The sequence below is a fragment of the Aquarana catesbeiana genome, linkage group LG08, assembly GCF_042186555.1.
Source record: "Aquarana catesbeiana isolate 2022-GZ linkage group LG08, ASM4218655v1, whole genome shotgun sequence".
Lineage (NCBI taxonomy): Eukaryota > Metazoa > Chordata > Amphibia > Anura > Ranidae > Aquarana > Aquarana catesbeiana.
The window spans coordinates 169,416,694-169,431,411 of record NC_133331.1 but is presented as its reverse complement, the minus strand read 5'-3'; the positions used below and the strand labels follow the sequence as shown (position 1 = coordinate 169,431,411).

Sequence of the window (14,718 nt, the reverse complement as noted above, 5' to 3'; positions counted from 1 at the left end):
CTAAGGGAAGTGATGGATACATGCTTTGCAGGGAGAAAAAATCCATCACTTTCCCCCTGTCAGAAGGGAGCTCTGCCTTGTTTACATATGCAGAGCTCCATTCTGTGTCTCTGCCCAATGATTGATGGGTGCTGGCGGACATCCAGTGCCCAGCACCCTCAGATCAGCTTCTGCTGTGAGTACTCACAGCAGAAGTGGCCCGCCAGCGGCAGTATATATACGTGATTCTGCACAGAATGGCCTCCCTGTAGCAGGATATCTGCTATGGGGCGCTTGGGAAGTGGTTAATAAAACATCTCATAGCCCATTGTCATGTAATTTAAAAATGTAATGTAAATCATCTGTTTTAAAATGTATAGACAAACAAGTCAAAATAAAATAAATCCAAAACCATTATAGGTTTACTTTTTAAATCACCTTGAGGGTAGCTTATTCTCCAGCTTCTTTCAAATAATAGATTATGACAAGCATTGTTAGTTGGTCTACATTCTTGATGAAAATCTTGGTGGAATCTATTCACAAAATAGATTTTATTGTGTTTTTCTTTTTAAAATCTGGTAAAATACATTGCAGATTTATTAAAAGCTATATTTCAAATTAAATAATACTGGAAGCAGACAACATGTGATTTGTGTTTATTTGTAGGGGAGCTCCAGCCATTGTATACCCATTGTGCTAAGTGCTTTAGTCACTTGACACACATTAATGCTCATGTCTATATCTATGTCCTGCAAATAATATCACATATACGGAACAAACCTGAAGGAAATGGCAATTTACCAAGGATTAACCAAATACTTTATTCTTGCAGGGTTTTCTGTTGTGCAGGTTACAGCAACAGATGCAGACAGCGGCCCAAACCAACAACTAACATACCGAATAGAAAGTGGCGCCCAAGACAGGTTCCTTATTGATTCCTCTACAGGTGTCATTAGGGTGGCCAACGTGACCGTGGACAGGGAAGAGAAGGATGCCTACAGGCTAATAGTAGTTGCTACAGACCATGGTACCACGCCTTTATCTGGAAGCGCCACAGTCAACATACTCATTGATGATGTTAATGACTGCTCACCAGAGTTTGTCAATCCCATCCAGACTGTCAGTATCTTGGAATCAGCTGGGGTGGGAACTATTGTAGCTGAGGTCACTGCCATTGATCGAGACCTCAATCCTCGTCTGGAGTATTACATCATTGAAATTGTGGCCACAGATGATACCAATGTTATTGTGCCTAATCAGCAGGGGACATTCAGTGTAGACTTCAAAACAGGTACTTTTTTTGAATCCAGTGAAAAAAATGACATTTTCTCCTTTTTCTCCTTATTAACGACCTTCCTTATACTAGATAGAATTTCCTGTCATTACACTCTTTACCTGCATGGATCTATAAAAAAAACTAATCTTCTCTGGTGCTTTTCTGATATTTTTGTTTTATTTTTCCTCTTTTCTGTTGATATTCTTTTTTTTTTTCTGGTGAATGAAAGTGTCATGCTACTAATCAACTGACTCTTCTCTTTCCTTTATGGCTCACACCTCTGAAGGTTTGATGAGTGTTATCTCTTTAAAAGCCTTTCCTGTCTGCCTCATGCATTGTCTTCCTACATCATCATCATCATCGTCATCATAATAACTGTTTGCTGCTGTCGCTGCTACACTCTCATAGTCATTGCTGGCACGGATATCAACATGCTCATCATAAAGGGCAAGGCATGTCCTTTATTGGTTGTTGTTAAGCCTATGCAGACTGAACACAGGATCATTGGAGCTTGACATAGAGCTGGAACAGAATTCAGATAATGTGATGTAATGTCTTTTTAGTAGTATACATGACATTGGTACACATCCATTAATATTTACATCAGCTGTTTTGATAGAACTTTACTGGTCCCACTTCACATGATACTAAGCTCCGAATGTACAATTTGAAATATTTCACAACATTCTGATCAATTTTGTGTAGGTATTGTAAGAAAGTGAATTATTTGTGACATTTGCCCTTGTTTATAATTATTTCCAGGAGCAGTTATGGTAAAATCTCCCTTGAACAGAGAGCTTGTAGCAACTTATGACATTACTGTCTCTGTATACGATAATGCCAGCGAGGTGGTTGACCGATCGGTCAGTGTCCCTAATGGTAAGTTTTGGTTAGTTCCATGAAATGATTTAACTTTTCTGCAATTTAGATCATTGCAATACAGTAAAATGATTAAGGGATCTACTATTTCCCTAAGGTGTTATATATTCCCATTCATTGTATACAATTATTAATCATATGGTATGAACATGTGTTGTCCTTCTACCTACAGTTGTTTTTGTTTTGTTTTTTAAAAAGCACTACCACATGTAATACAAATCCGTGATAAAGCGAAGTCAGGGTAGAAGAGAATTACTATAAATCTGTATTGCCCAAAGATTGTGCATTGCTTTCTCTGGGGTGTAGGTTCTTGAAATGCCTGGTCTTTACCAGAGTCTCTTGGAAATATGATTGGAGTTGTGCAGTGAGTTCTTCCATAATGCAATTCCAGAGACTTTCTTGCTGACAACAAAAGACAACAGGAAACCAGGCTGAGATATAACCATGCAAAACAGATTGCTTGGAACTGGAAATTCTGACAGCAGATATTTGCCAAAGACAACAAGAGAAAGGGGGGCACATGCAATATACAAAAGATCCTAGACAGAATACACAAGGAGTAAGTTAAAGGAAGTGGGATACAGGACAAGCCCCAGTACCTATACCGGTTGAAGGGAGAAAGAGATGAAGGAGCAAACTCTACACGGAACCATAGAAAAGACATAGGATACAAGAAAAAGCAGAGACTAGAAGAATAAACCAGAAGAACCACACAACCACATCAGATATAAGAGCAAGCATAAAATCTATGGGAATATGGCGCTTACTAAATCTAACATATATTAATAAAGTGCATTCAAGTAATTACTAATAAAGTGCATCCAATATCAATAATAAAGTGCATCCAATTTCAGTCACTTTGCAAATCTGCAATTGCACAAATGGAAATGAAAATAGCATGATCCTAGATATAATGTGATCACAAACAATAATGCTGATGAATAAAGTGCATAAAATGCTCAAATAAATAGAAGATCCTAAAAATTGTACAATAAAGACAATGAAGTAAAAAATGTGCAAATGACAATATGATAATCCGCAAAAAATTGTGCAAAAAATAGTCCAGTTTAAAGTGCAGGCCAATCCGGCTTATACAGTGACAACAAAAATATATACATCCAAAAGTGTAAAGAAACAGTTCATCCAAAAAGTGCAAGTGCCAAATATCCAGGAAGATATCACCATCCGAGGTTTGCCCCAGCCTCTCATCTCAACCAGATAGAAAATGCGCCCTTCTGCTAGATGCTGGTTCCACAGCAAACGATCGATGTCCACCATATCTAGGAACAGGTGCCACTCTGAGGGTCATTTACTGATCAGCTCATACATATGTAAAGGCAGAGGGAGGCTCCACAGTGTAATATATCAAAGAATATTTATTTATAAAAACGTAACTGGAAGTGACGACACCTGGCTCTTTCTCTGATGCGTTGCGTCACTGTTCACGTGACTTCATCAAAGGGTGATGGAGTCAGGTGTCATAATGCCAGTTTAAATAGTCTCTTCGCTGTCATAGCAACAACTATAATGTAATTGACACATCTTTCCTTGTATTCAAATAAGGAGCAGACTCAAACTACTAACTACAGCATAATATAAAAACGGATCATTAATAAAGCTAAATAAAAATAACGCAGATAAAAAATATGTATAAAACTAATTCCGGCATCCATATAATTTAGATGGCAACGCCATCTAATAGTAAAGTTATAGAAACACAGAAGAAAACATCCAATCTCACTGGTAATATCTTGTGGAAATCTGATATTAAGCAGTTCTAAAAACCTTACATATAACATTCTTATCAGCGCTATCTACTGGTAAATAATGGGGAGACATAAGGAATATCCGGTCTCACCAGTGACATCTTGTGGAAATGTGATAGCAAGAATTTCAGACACAAGTACAACATTTTCATAGTAGTTTTTCCTAATAGACCACGCCATCATAGGATGGAAGTCCAATCAGAAAGAACACAATGATGACATCTACTAAGAACTATGGGGTAAGGAAATTAATAATTGATAGAAGGAATCAATCAATGCAAAATATTCATAAAGGCTATTCTATGGACATAACATTGTGCTAACAAAACAATGCTGCCCCATCTAATAGATAAGTAAAAAACAACGACTCAATGTTGGAATAAAACACAGAACCATCAGCAGATATTTAGGTCATCAGAAAAATTAGGATCAATGATCAAACAGGATGACCAAGCAGTCCCAATCGAATCGAAAAAATGACTAAAATAAGATAAATAAATTCCAATAATAATTACTGATAAAAAATACTAAAAGGTGGGGGGTAGATAATTAATAATTAGATATGAAACAGTTTAAATCAAATTCAACGTTGTGTCCCAATGGCGCCAAAATGCATAATTCATATATCCATCAGGACTCTAATTGACTGATTCTAATAACCTTATTATCTCCCCTCCAGTGGGGTTTGTATTTTTCAATCCCACACACTTGCAATGATGAGGGGTCTTTGTTATGATATTCTGCATAATGTCTTGACAGACTATGCTTAACAAAGCCATATTTAATGTTCTGGACATGCTCCCTCAATCTCTTCCATAACCCCCTTTTTGTTCTCCCAATATCCAACAGGGGCACTCCAATAGGTACACGACACCTTCACTATGATGCAATATAAATTCTTCTATCATATATATCTTGAAAGTCACCGTCGATGTAAAGCTAGGTTTCTTTTTCTTACTTTCTTTAGTATGCCGACACGTGTAACAGCTTCTACAGGGATAGTATCCTTTACCTTCAAAAAAGGAGACGTTCTTTTTAGTGGCAGGGTCAAGCACATTTTTTGACAAACGATCCCTGAGGGTCAAGGGCCCTCCGATAGGTAAATTTGGGTCTCTCAGCGAGAATGGCACCTAAATGGCAGTCTGCTCTAATGATATTCCAATATTTTAAAAAAAATTCTTTCAATTTGTGTTGGATATTAAAGTCCATAACAAATGATATACTATCTCAATTTGCTGTATCTTCAATTTTATCTTGTATCAATTTTTCTCTATCCAATAATGAGACATCTCTTATTTTTTCTTCAATGAAGTCAGCACGGTATCCTTTCTGAATAAATAAATCTCCGATCATTTCCGCCTTTTTAAGGAATACATTTTTAGTAGACAAGTTCTGCCTCAACCTGATTAGCTGCCCTTTTGGTATATTTCTAACCAGGGAGTATAATAACAGCTGTCAAGAGGCAAGTAGCTGTTCCTGTCAACCACTTTAAAGTAAGTCTGAGTGGTCAGTTTTTTTCCCTCCTTCTCTATCAGTAAATCCAAGAAATTGATTTTTTCATCACTTATCTCCCAAGTGAGCTATATGTTTTTATTGTTGGTGTTTAGATTGAAACAAAAATCAATAAGGCTTTCTCTGTCAACACTCCAAATTATAATGATGTCATCCATGTATCGTTTAAATAATGTAAGCTGTTGTGGTACATTATTATATAGGACCTCTTCTTCCCATTCCAACATATACAGGTTAGCAACACTGGGCGCATGCTTTGCGCCCATTGCAATTCCACAAATTTGCTTAAAGAAAATTTTGTTATACCGGAAATAGACTCTAGACTGTATCTCAGACAGTCCAAAAGGAACCTCCTTTGTACACATTTCAAGTCACTGAATCTTCTCAGAGCTCATTTGGTCACTTGGATGGCCTCATCATGGGTGATGATTGTATAAAGTGACGCGACATCAGCAGTTGCCAAATAGACTGGTCCATCGGTCAGATTGATGTCATTTAGCAGCTGAATGAGGTGTTTCGTGTCTCTAAGGTATGACTTGTTTTTTTTCACCACAGGTTGTAGAAACCAGTCGATGCATTCTCCAATTCTTGCACCTACTGAATTGAGCCCATTGACAATGGGTCTACCAGGGGGTTTAACTTTATCCTTATTGATTTTCGGTAAGGTGTAGATAACAGGGATCCTACACACATTCGGCTGCAAATACTTTGTTTCTTTTTTATTCAATAAACCCTTTTTGGACCCCTTCTGGACTACCTTAGCCAATTCCTTTCTGTATCTCATAATGGGATTACTTGGCAATTTTTGATATGTCTCAACAGAACTTAGTTGTCGATTTATTTCATCATCGTAGGCATCTTTAGACTGAATGACTATGGCCCCTCCTTTGTCCACTTGCCTTATCACAGTATCTTTTCTAGATTGCAGTTTTTTTATACCACTTTTTATGTCGCCTGGATCATAAGCCTTTTTTACTTTCAGGTCCTGTAGGTCCTTCAGGACCATTTTTTTGAACACCTCGACATGTCCATCATTCCCAGTTGGTGGATTGAAGATAGATTTATTCTGGAGATTGCTGAATAGAATACCATTGGTTTCCGGTGCACTTCTTCCTCTGCCCTCTCCAGGGTACTAAGCTGTTTCTTTATATTCAGGTTTCTGACAAATGTGTTAATATCAACATACGTGTTGAATTTATTAAGATTCTTTTTTGGAGCAAACTTGAGCCCTTTATCCAATATTTTCATTTCCTCTTTTGCCAATTCTACCCCACTAATAGTTATGATTCCCTCTCCTATTATTCTCTTTTCCTTTTGTTTTTTGACCCCTGCTCGGCCACCGAGCAGAAACAAGAAGGCAAACAATAGGGTTGACTTACTAAGGGCAAACAGACTGTTCCCTTTGTAAGAGAATTTGCACTTTGCAAGGGACTTTTCCCTTGGCTTAGTAATTGATGTGACACTTTGCTGACTTCTATCATCCAATCATGTGCAAATAAACATTTACCTGCAGGAGATTGGGTGAAGTTTTGCCACATTTGCAATACTAACAGAAAATCCTCTGGAAAAGTCCAAAAAGCCTAGTGGCCTTTTAGTATATCAACACTGATCGGTCAAAGCACCATGGCAGAAAAAATGGTTGAATGGAACTGGGAACAATCTATGCAGATAGAAAACAGGAGTGAAAAACTAACGCTGGCCATAAATGGATTGAAATTCAGCCAGTCCAGCAGGTACCGTACAAATTTTGATTAATCTATGGATCTTTTGATGACTTCTTTACAATCAGCCTGTCGGGTTTTTCTCCCTCGATCGGTGCCGCCGGTTGTTGCTGGCAACACTGATCATTGCATTCTGATGGTGAGGAACTCTCCCCTCGGTGAGAATACAATAGCTCGGCGAGAGGGATTCCCCCATCAGCACACTCTGTGTAAATGGGGGAATCCAATTTTTTTTTTCATTTTACCCCGCTGCATCATCAGCCTGCTGCATCAGCTATGACTTGCCTAAGTATAAACTAAGCAGGTATCAGAAAGCAGGAGAAGAATAATTAAGGTGGAAGTTGGGTAAGCAGATGAGCAGAAAGTAAACTACAAAGGAAACCAGAGCACAAAGTAATCGAGGACACAACCATATGACACACTAACTTGGGCAGCAAAGGGATAGTTGGCAGATGCTGCATAAAAAACCAAAGAAACAATTTGATATATTATGCTGAAAAAATGCTCTAGTAGCCTCTTATAGTAAATGCAGGAATATAAATAAGGGTGAGGCAGAGAGCATAGTTGGAGAAATGACAGTGTCAAGTGCAGGTAAAAACCAGCAAGACAAATGCTGAAATAATGCAGTAGTTAAATTAGAGGCATAAGATCATTCTAACGCAGACATGACCTAATATCATCCAATATTTTTCATGAATTCTAGTTGTAAGATTTATTACAGGAGTCTGTTTATCTGTCCTTTTGCACATTTAATAAAAGTGTTACGTTTTATTTGGGGTTGTCTTACTATTTTTTTTTTCCAACTAGTGGAAAATCAGTGTGTCGTGACACCATCATCTGGGATTGCAGCATCAGCAGGCATTAGCTAGAACTATGAGCTCTGGTGGGGATATTTTGTTACAGGAGTCATTGAATGTGATATTAAGCCAGCATGTTAAGTTACCAACAATGGCCAAAATATTATATAGATCTGGCCCAGTATAAATTAATTAAAATTTCAAAGAATGAAAACAATATTTAAAAAGTCTATCATAATTTGTATTTCTAAAAACTGATATTATTTTACTTGAACAGTTTTTAATTAAATATTTAATTGTGTGCATTGCTTTATTAACACCTTTATTCTTTTTATTAATCTCTTTATTATTATTGCTTAGTAATTATACATAATGCTTAGATATTCAGTCAATCAGCCTTTATTATTATTTTATTATTATACAAGATTTATATAGCGCCGACAGTTTGGTAGTGCAGACAGTACAATTACAATACAATTCAATACAGGAAGAATCAGTGGGCCCTACTCGTTAGAGCTTACAATCTAGGAGGGAGGGTCAAGTGATACGAAAGGGTAATAACTGTCGGGGATGAGCTGATGAAGAAAATAAAAAAACAGTTATTAGGTAGAGGCAGGGTAGTCTTCTCCGAAAAGAAAAGTTTTCAGGGATTGCCTAAAAGTAGAAAGATTTGGAGATAGTCTGACAGATTGGGATAGGATATTCCAGAGGATGGGAGAGGTTTGGGAGAAGTTCTGGAGGCAAATATGGGAGGAGATAATGAGGGAGATAGAGCGCAACAGGTCTTGGGATATACAAAAAGGACGATTAGGTTGGTATTTTGAAACAAGGCTAGTGACGTATCTGGGGGCAGAGTTGTGGATGGCTTTGCAAGTTTTTGTTACTATTTTGAATTTAATTCGTTGGGCGAGTGGCAGCCAATGAAGGGATTGGCAGAGAGGGGTAGCAGACGCTGAGCAGTTTGTAAGGTGGATGAGTCTGGCAGCAGTATTCATGATGGACTGAAGGGGGGATAGTCTATTTAAAGGTAAGCCAATGAGGAGGGAGTTGCAGTATTCGAGGCGAGAGATAACCAGGGAGTGAATCAGGAGCTTTGTGGTTTCATTGGTTAGGAAGGGACGCAGTTTGGAGATGTTGCGGAGGTTGAGGTGGCAAGCTTTGGAAAGGGATTGGATGTAGGGCCAAAAGGAGAGTTCAGAGTCCAGCAGAACACCTAGCACGCTGGCATGTGGGGATGTAGGGATGGATGGATGGTTGTGCCATTGCTCTTGACAGAGAAGTCAGGGGAAGAGGCACGTGGGGGAGGAAATATTATGAGCTCAGGTTTTGGACAAGTTGAGTTTGCGTAAGTGGTGTGACATCCAGACAGATATGTCTGTTAGTAAGTTAGTGACGCGTTGAGGGGTGGAAAGATGGATTTGGGTGTCGTCAGCATAGAAATGATATTGAAAGCTGTGTGAGGCAATCAGCTGACCCAGAGAAGAGGTGTAGATTGAAAATAAGAGAGGTCCAAGAACAGAACCTTGGGGAACTCTGATGGAGAAGGAAAGAGGAGAGGAGGAAGTAGAATACATATTCTACTTTATAAATTATTTTATATATTCTTTGTAAAACAATGTAATAATATGTACTACCGGGAATTTATTCTAATTACTTTATAGTGCTTACATATTTCTGCAATACTTCACATGGGTGTGTTGACCCATTCACATCAATCCTTACCTGTGAAGTGCTTATATTACAATCTAAAGTCTGTAACACACATACATGTATACATATTAGGAATGATTTGGGTGGATGATTTGGATGGTTACTTATTACTATGTATTTTTTTTCTGGATTGTAAAAGGAAACCAATCATTACTAATGAAAGCAACTGTGCCTTTATATGGTAGAGGGAAGAAGGTGAATGCTATTGCACTGCCAAGCTACCATTTCAGAAACCGTGATAACTCTTGAACATTTGTTCTACTGGGATAGATTTTTTTAGACAAGCTTTATTGTTTTCCATATTTTTTTTTTTCAATATTGTTGTAAATTGTCTTTTAGGTACAACTTTTTTATGTATAAAAATATATAACTATTAATGTTTTTATTTATGCATTGCTTACAGCAAAGTTAACAGTGAATATTCTGGATGTCAATGACAACACTCCCAGATTTCGACCATTTGGGGTTACTGTTTTCTCTCAAAGGATAATTGAAGGTGCCACCCCAGGGACCACACTGTTGTCAGTATCTGCTGTTGACCCGGATAAGGGACCTAATGGTCAGATCACCTACTCTCTCTATAACCTTGTGCCAGCAGGATATGTACAACTCGAGGACAACACAGCAGGTAAGAACACACTGAAAGGTTGCAAAAGTTTTTTCCTAGCTTTTATTACCTATATGTACACTATTGATTTCTGTACACTGTTGTTGTATTTGTTGAAAATAAAGCATACTATTTTTTCTTGTACAGGAAAAATTATAGCAAACCGGACTGTGGATTATGAGCAGGTGCAGTGGGTAAACTTCACTGTCAGAGCATCAGATAATGGTTCTCCGCAGAGATCTTCTGATGTTCCTGTTCGTCTTGAGATTGTGGATATCAATGACAATAATCCAATATTTAGCCAGACGTTATATCAGGTAAAATAGTGACAATAACCAATGTCCAGTCTAGTAAATGTGTTTTAGCTATGTTGTTGCACTGGTACCTCCAAAGGCCTGTATATTTTGCATTTAGTCCACAGGCTTGGAATTTTCAATTATTCTGTAAATGTATGCATAGACAAGAAATTTCCATTCTGGGATTATTGTGCGATTAGTTTGTTTAGTGAGCTGTATAATTTACACATGCTACAGCAGTTACCTGGTTGATATCTAAGGGTGGAATAATCCACACATCAACAGAGGCTTTATTGTCTCCACACCCTATACATACCCTACACAGACCCCAGTACAGCCATTGTTCTGGATCAGACTTTACAGTATATGCAGAGCTAATTAAGGGTGAGTAATGGCCTAAGTTACATAGTAGTGGCTTTTGCCATGTATAAGAAAGGCAACTCCATATACATTTTTTACATCTCTATGGCTACTAATCACTTGCAACTAGATAAAAGTATATGCTGGATCCCAGTTTTGCTGTGAATCGGATATATTTACTGTTGTGGGTATCTGTCTATAGTCCTGATCTGTTAAGAAGTACAATTAGGTTTCCCCCCTTTTTAACCCCTCTATACCCTTATGGAACAGGGCAATTTTTACAATTCAGCTATGAGCCTATTTTGGCTTCTTGCCATTATTACATATAATACCATAATAGTACATATATCATTTTTGGGGATGAAACAGAGGGGCTTTCTTTTGGCAGTATTTTTATCTGTAGGCATTTACAGGTTAAAAAAAAAAGCAATAGGGCTGCAGCACTTGTGTATGTCCTTATTACCTACCAGCTGCTAAAGCATATATAGGCTGATATCAGGAGAGAAATTGTATACTCACAAACATCTTTCTATGGTGACACAGGCCTGGTTGTTATCTTTTTTGAGAAGAAGGCCATTTTTTTACTAAATGGAATGTATATAGATATTGTATATATTTCTACGCAAACATTGTGGACAGTGCTAAAAAATCTAATGAAAAAAATATATTGCATAATAAATTGTTTGCATTCTTCTTATGAGACAGCAGATGAAACTTCAGGCTCCTTTCCACATTTCAAAAACCCTAATTTTGCTTTATGTACAGTCAGTTTTTCTTTTTCATTTCTGTTATTAAATATGTTTGTCAGATCAATATCTCATAGTCCAATCCCAGTAACTTATCTCTTAACAGATGGTTTCAGTTTGAGCTTTCAAACCACACCATCAAAGGAATGTCTCATGTGATGTCACATTAGCTAACCCATAATGCTCTGATAATCCTTTGGCATGCATTTTTTATTTGTATCACACATATTGGATATACATAGTAAAACATTTGATATAAAACCATTAACAAATTAAAAAAAGCAACTAAAATAACATTGACCAAAGACTAGGCATTAGGCAATTTAGGCAATTTAAAAAGCTGAACAAAAATAAAGTGCAAAAATTACATTGGAAAAATATTGTCAGTCTGATGTGTTAGAACTGTAGCAGAATAAACTGCAGGAGTAGTTTGTGCAGGCTGCCAGGAGCGCATATTTTTGATTATTATTGATAATAATCTACTTATTACTCACAAAGTAAGATATTTTTAAAAAGGCTATTCATTGTTTTAAAAGGTTTTTGTCAGTTTAAGGCTATAACTGAAATAGCCTGCAAAGATTACAACGAAGACTGATAAAAATAAAACAGCATCTAAAGAAGGTGAATCTGGTACAGGAAGTGTAGAGGTGATAACAGGATGTAGTAGTTATATATTTTCAGATGTGGGGCAGGAAGTAAATAATAATGTCAGTAGGTCAATACATTTTACAAATTTTTAAACCTTCAAGCAGTTTTCAAAAAGAAATAGCATAAAATGTAACAAAGACATGCTAGATAGTATGTTCATTTAACCACAGATTTTTGCTTTTATCACACAAAAAAAAAAAGAATTGTAATATGAGCAGAGCTTATAATCTACTGTGGGTTACACTCACTGCAGTCAAGAACTGACAATAAAGCTGCAGGATGCATCTATCTTACCCGCTTCTGGCGTAAATTATTCATTTTGGCACATCTGTAGTGGGGAACTTTCTATTGTCAGTAATCTGGGGTCTGAGAACTACATTTGGAACGACTGGAGAGGTTTTCCCAAAAAAGAAACCATAGTTGGCTCCTTGTTGTCTCTCACATACAATTATTATTATTACAAAAGACCAGTACTAAGCACTTAAATATATAGTAAAGGCTATTCAGGAAACACTGCTGAAACCTCTAGTTGTGCTGATCATTTTATAATGAATCATTTAAAGACTATATGAAAAAGAACATAGCAACTTTAAGTGGAACTGTAGTCACCAATAAAAGTTTATCCAAAATTGTAGCTCACTTTTTCCATTTTTACACGGTACTATTGCCCAATAGGCACTCCTGGAAATATTGCAGGATAGCCTTTTAAATATGCAAATGTGCAACTCGGCATTCTGCCAGGGTGACATTGTGTTCATATCCACCCGCCAGCAGTGGCTGTTCATTGCCTGCATTGATAGAGGAACCTTCTGTGCATCTCCATACTGCCCATGTGTGGATGTACAGTGTCTTGCAAAAGTATTCACCCCCCTTGGCTTTTTACCTATTACAGCCTTTAGTTCAATGTTTTTTTAATCTGAATTATATGTGATGGATCAGAACACAATAGCCTAAGTTAGTGAATTAAAATTAGAAAAATATATACATAAAACTATTTTTCAGAAATAAAAAACTGATAATTGGCATGTGCGTATGTATTCACCCCCTTTGTTATGAAGCCCATAAAAAGCTCTGGTGGAACCAATTACCTTCAGATGTCACATAATTAGTGAAATGATGTCCACCTGTGTCCAATCTAAGTGTCACATGATCTGTCATTTCATATACACACTTTTTTGAAAGGCCCCAGAGACTGCAACACCTAAGAAAGAGGCACCACTAACCAAACACTGCCATGAAGACCAAGGAACTCTTCAAACAAGTAAGGGACAATGTTTTCGAGAAGTACAAGTCAGGGTTAAGTTATAAAAAAATATCCAAATCTTTGATGATCCCTAGGAGCACCATCAAATCTATCATAGCCAAATGGAAAGAACATAGCACAACAGCAAACCTGCCAAGAGACGGCCGCAGACCAAAACTCACGGACCAGGCAAGGAGGGCATTAATTAGAGAGGCAGCACAGAGACCTAAGGTAACCCTGGAGGAGCTTCAGAGTTCCACAGCAGAGACTGGAGTATCTGTACATAGCAGGACAATAAGCCGTACGCTCCATAGAATTGGGCTTTATGGCAAATGAGTTGCCAGAAGAAAGCCATTACTTTCAGCAAAAAAACAAAATGGCACGTTTTGAGTTTGCAAAAAGGCATGTGGGAGACTCCCAAAACGTATGGAGGAGGGTGCTCTGGTCTGATGAGACTAAAATTGAACTTTTTGGCCATCAAAGAAAACGCTATGTCTGGTGCAAATCCAACACATCACATCACCCAAAGAACACCATCCCCACAGTGAAACATGGTGGTAGCAGCATCATGCTGTGGGGATGTTTTTCAGCAGTCGGGACTGGGAAACTGGTCAGGGTTGATGGAAAGATGGACAGTGCTAAATACAGGGATATTCTTGAGCAAAACCTGTACCACTCTGTGTGTGATTTGAGGCTAGGATGGAGGTTCACCTTCCAGCAGGACAATGACCCCAAACGCACTGCTAAAGTAACACTTGAGTGGTTTAAGGGGAAACATGTAAATGTGTTGGAATGGCCTAGTCAAAGTCCAGACCTCAATCCAATAGAAAATCTGTGGTCAGACTTAAAGATTGCTGTTCACAAGCTCAAACCATCCAACTTGAAGGAGCTGGAGCAGTTTTGCAAGGAGTGGTAGGAGTGGTAAGATGTGGCAAGCTCATGTAGACTTATCCAAAGCAACTTGGAGCTGTGATAGCCGCAAAAGGTGGCTCTACAAAGTATTGACTTTAGGGGGGTAAATAGTTATGCACGTTGGCTTTTTTTATGTTATTTTGTCCTATTTGTTGTTTGCTTCACAATAAAAAAAAAAATCTTTAAATTTGTGGGCATGTTCTGTAAATTAAATGATGCAAATCCTCAAACAATCCATGTTAATTCCAGGTTGTGAGGCAACAAAA

At 37.7% G+C, this 14,718-nt stretch overlaps 1 protein-coding gene across 1 annotated transcript in view; it reads left to right on the top strand.

Annotated features, from left to right (window-relative positions):
* The window catches only part of CDH23 (cadherin related 23), a 1,935,615-nt gene that overhangs the window by 1,807,618 nt on the left and 113,279 nt on the right, over nt 1-14,718 (top strand). The window contains exons 46-49 of the mRNA XM_073596703.1: nt 812-1,270; nt 2,018-2,134; nt 10,044-10,268; nt 10,395-10,564. Of these exons, the coding sequence (XP_073452804.1) occupies nt 812-1,270; nt 2,018-2,134; nt 10,044-10,268; nt 10,395-10,564 (971 nt within the window). The remainder of the gene's footprint in view (nt 1-811; nt 1,271-2,017; nt 2,135-10,043; nt 10,269-10,394; nt 10,565-14,718) is intronic.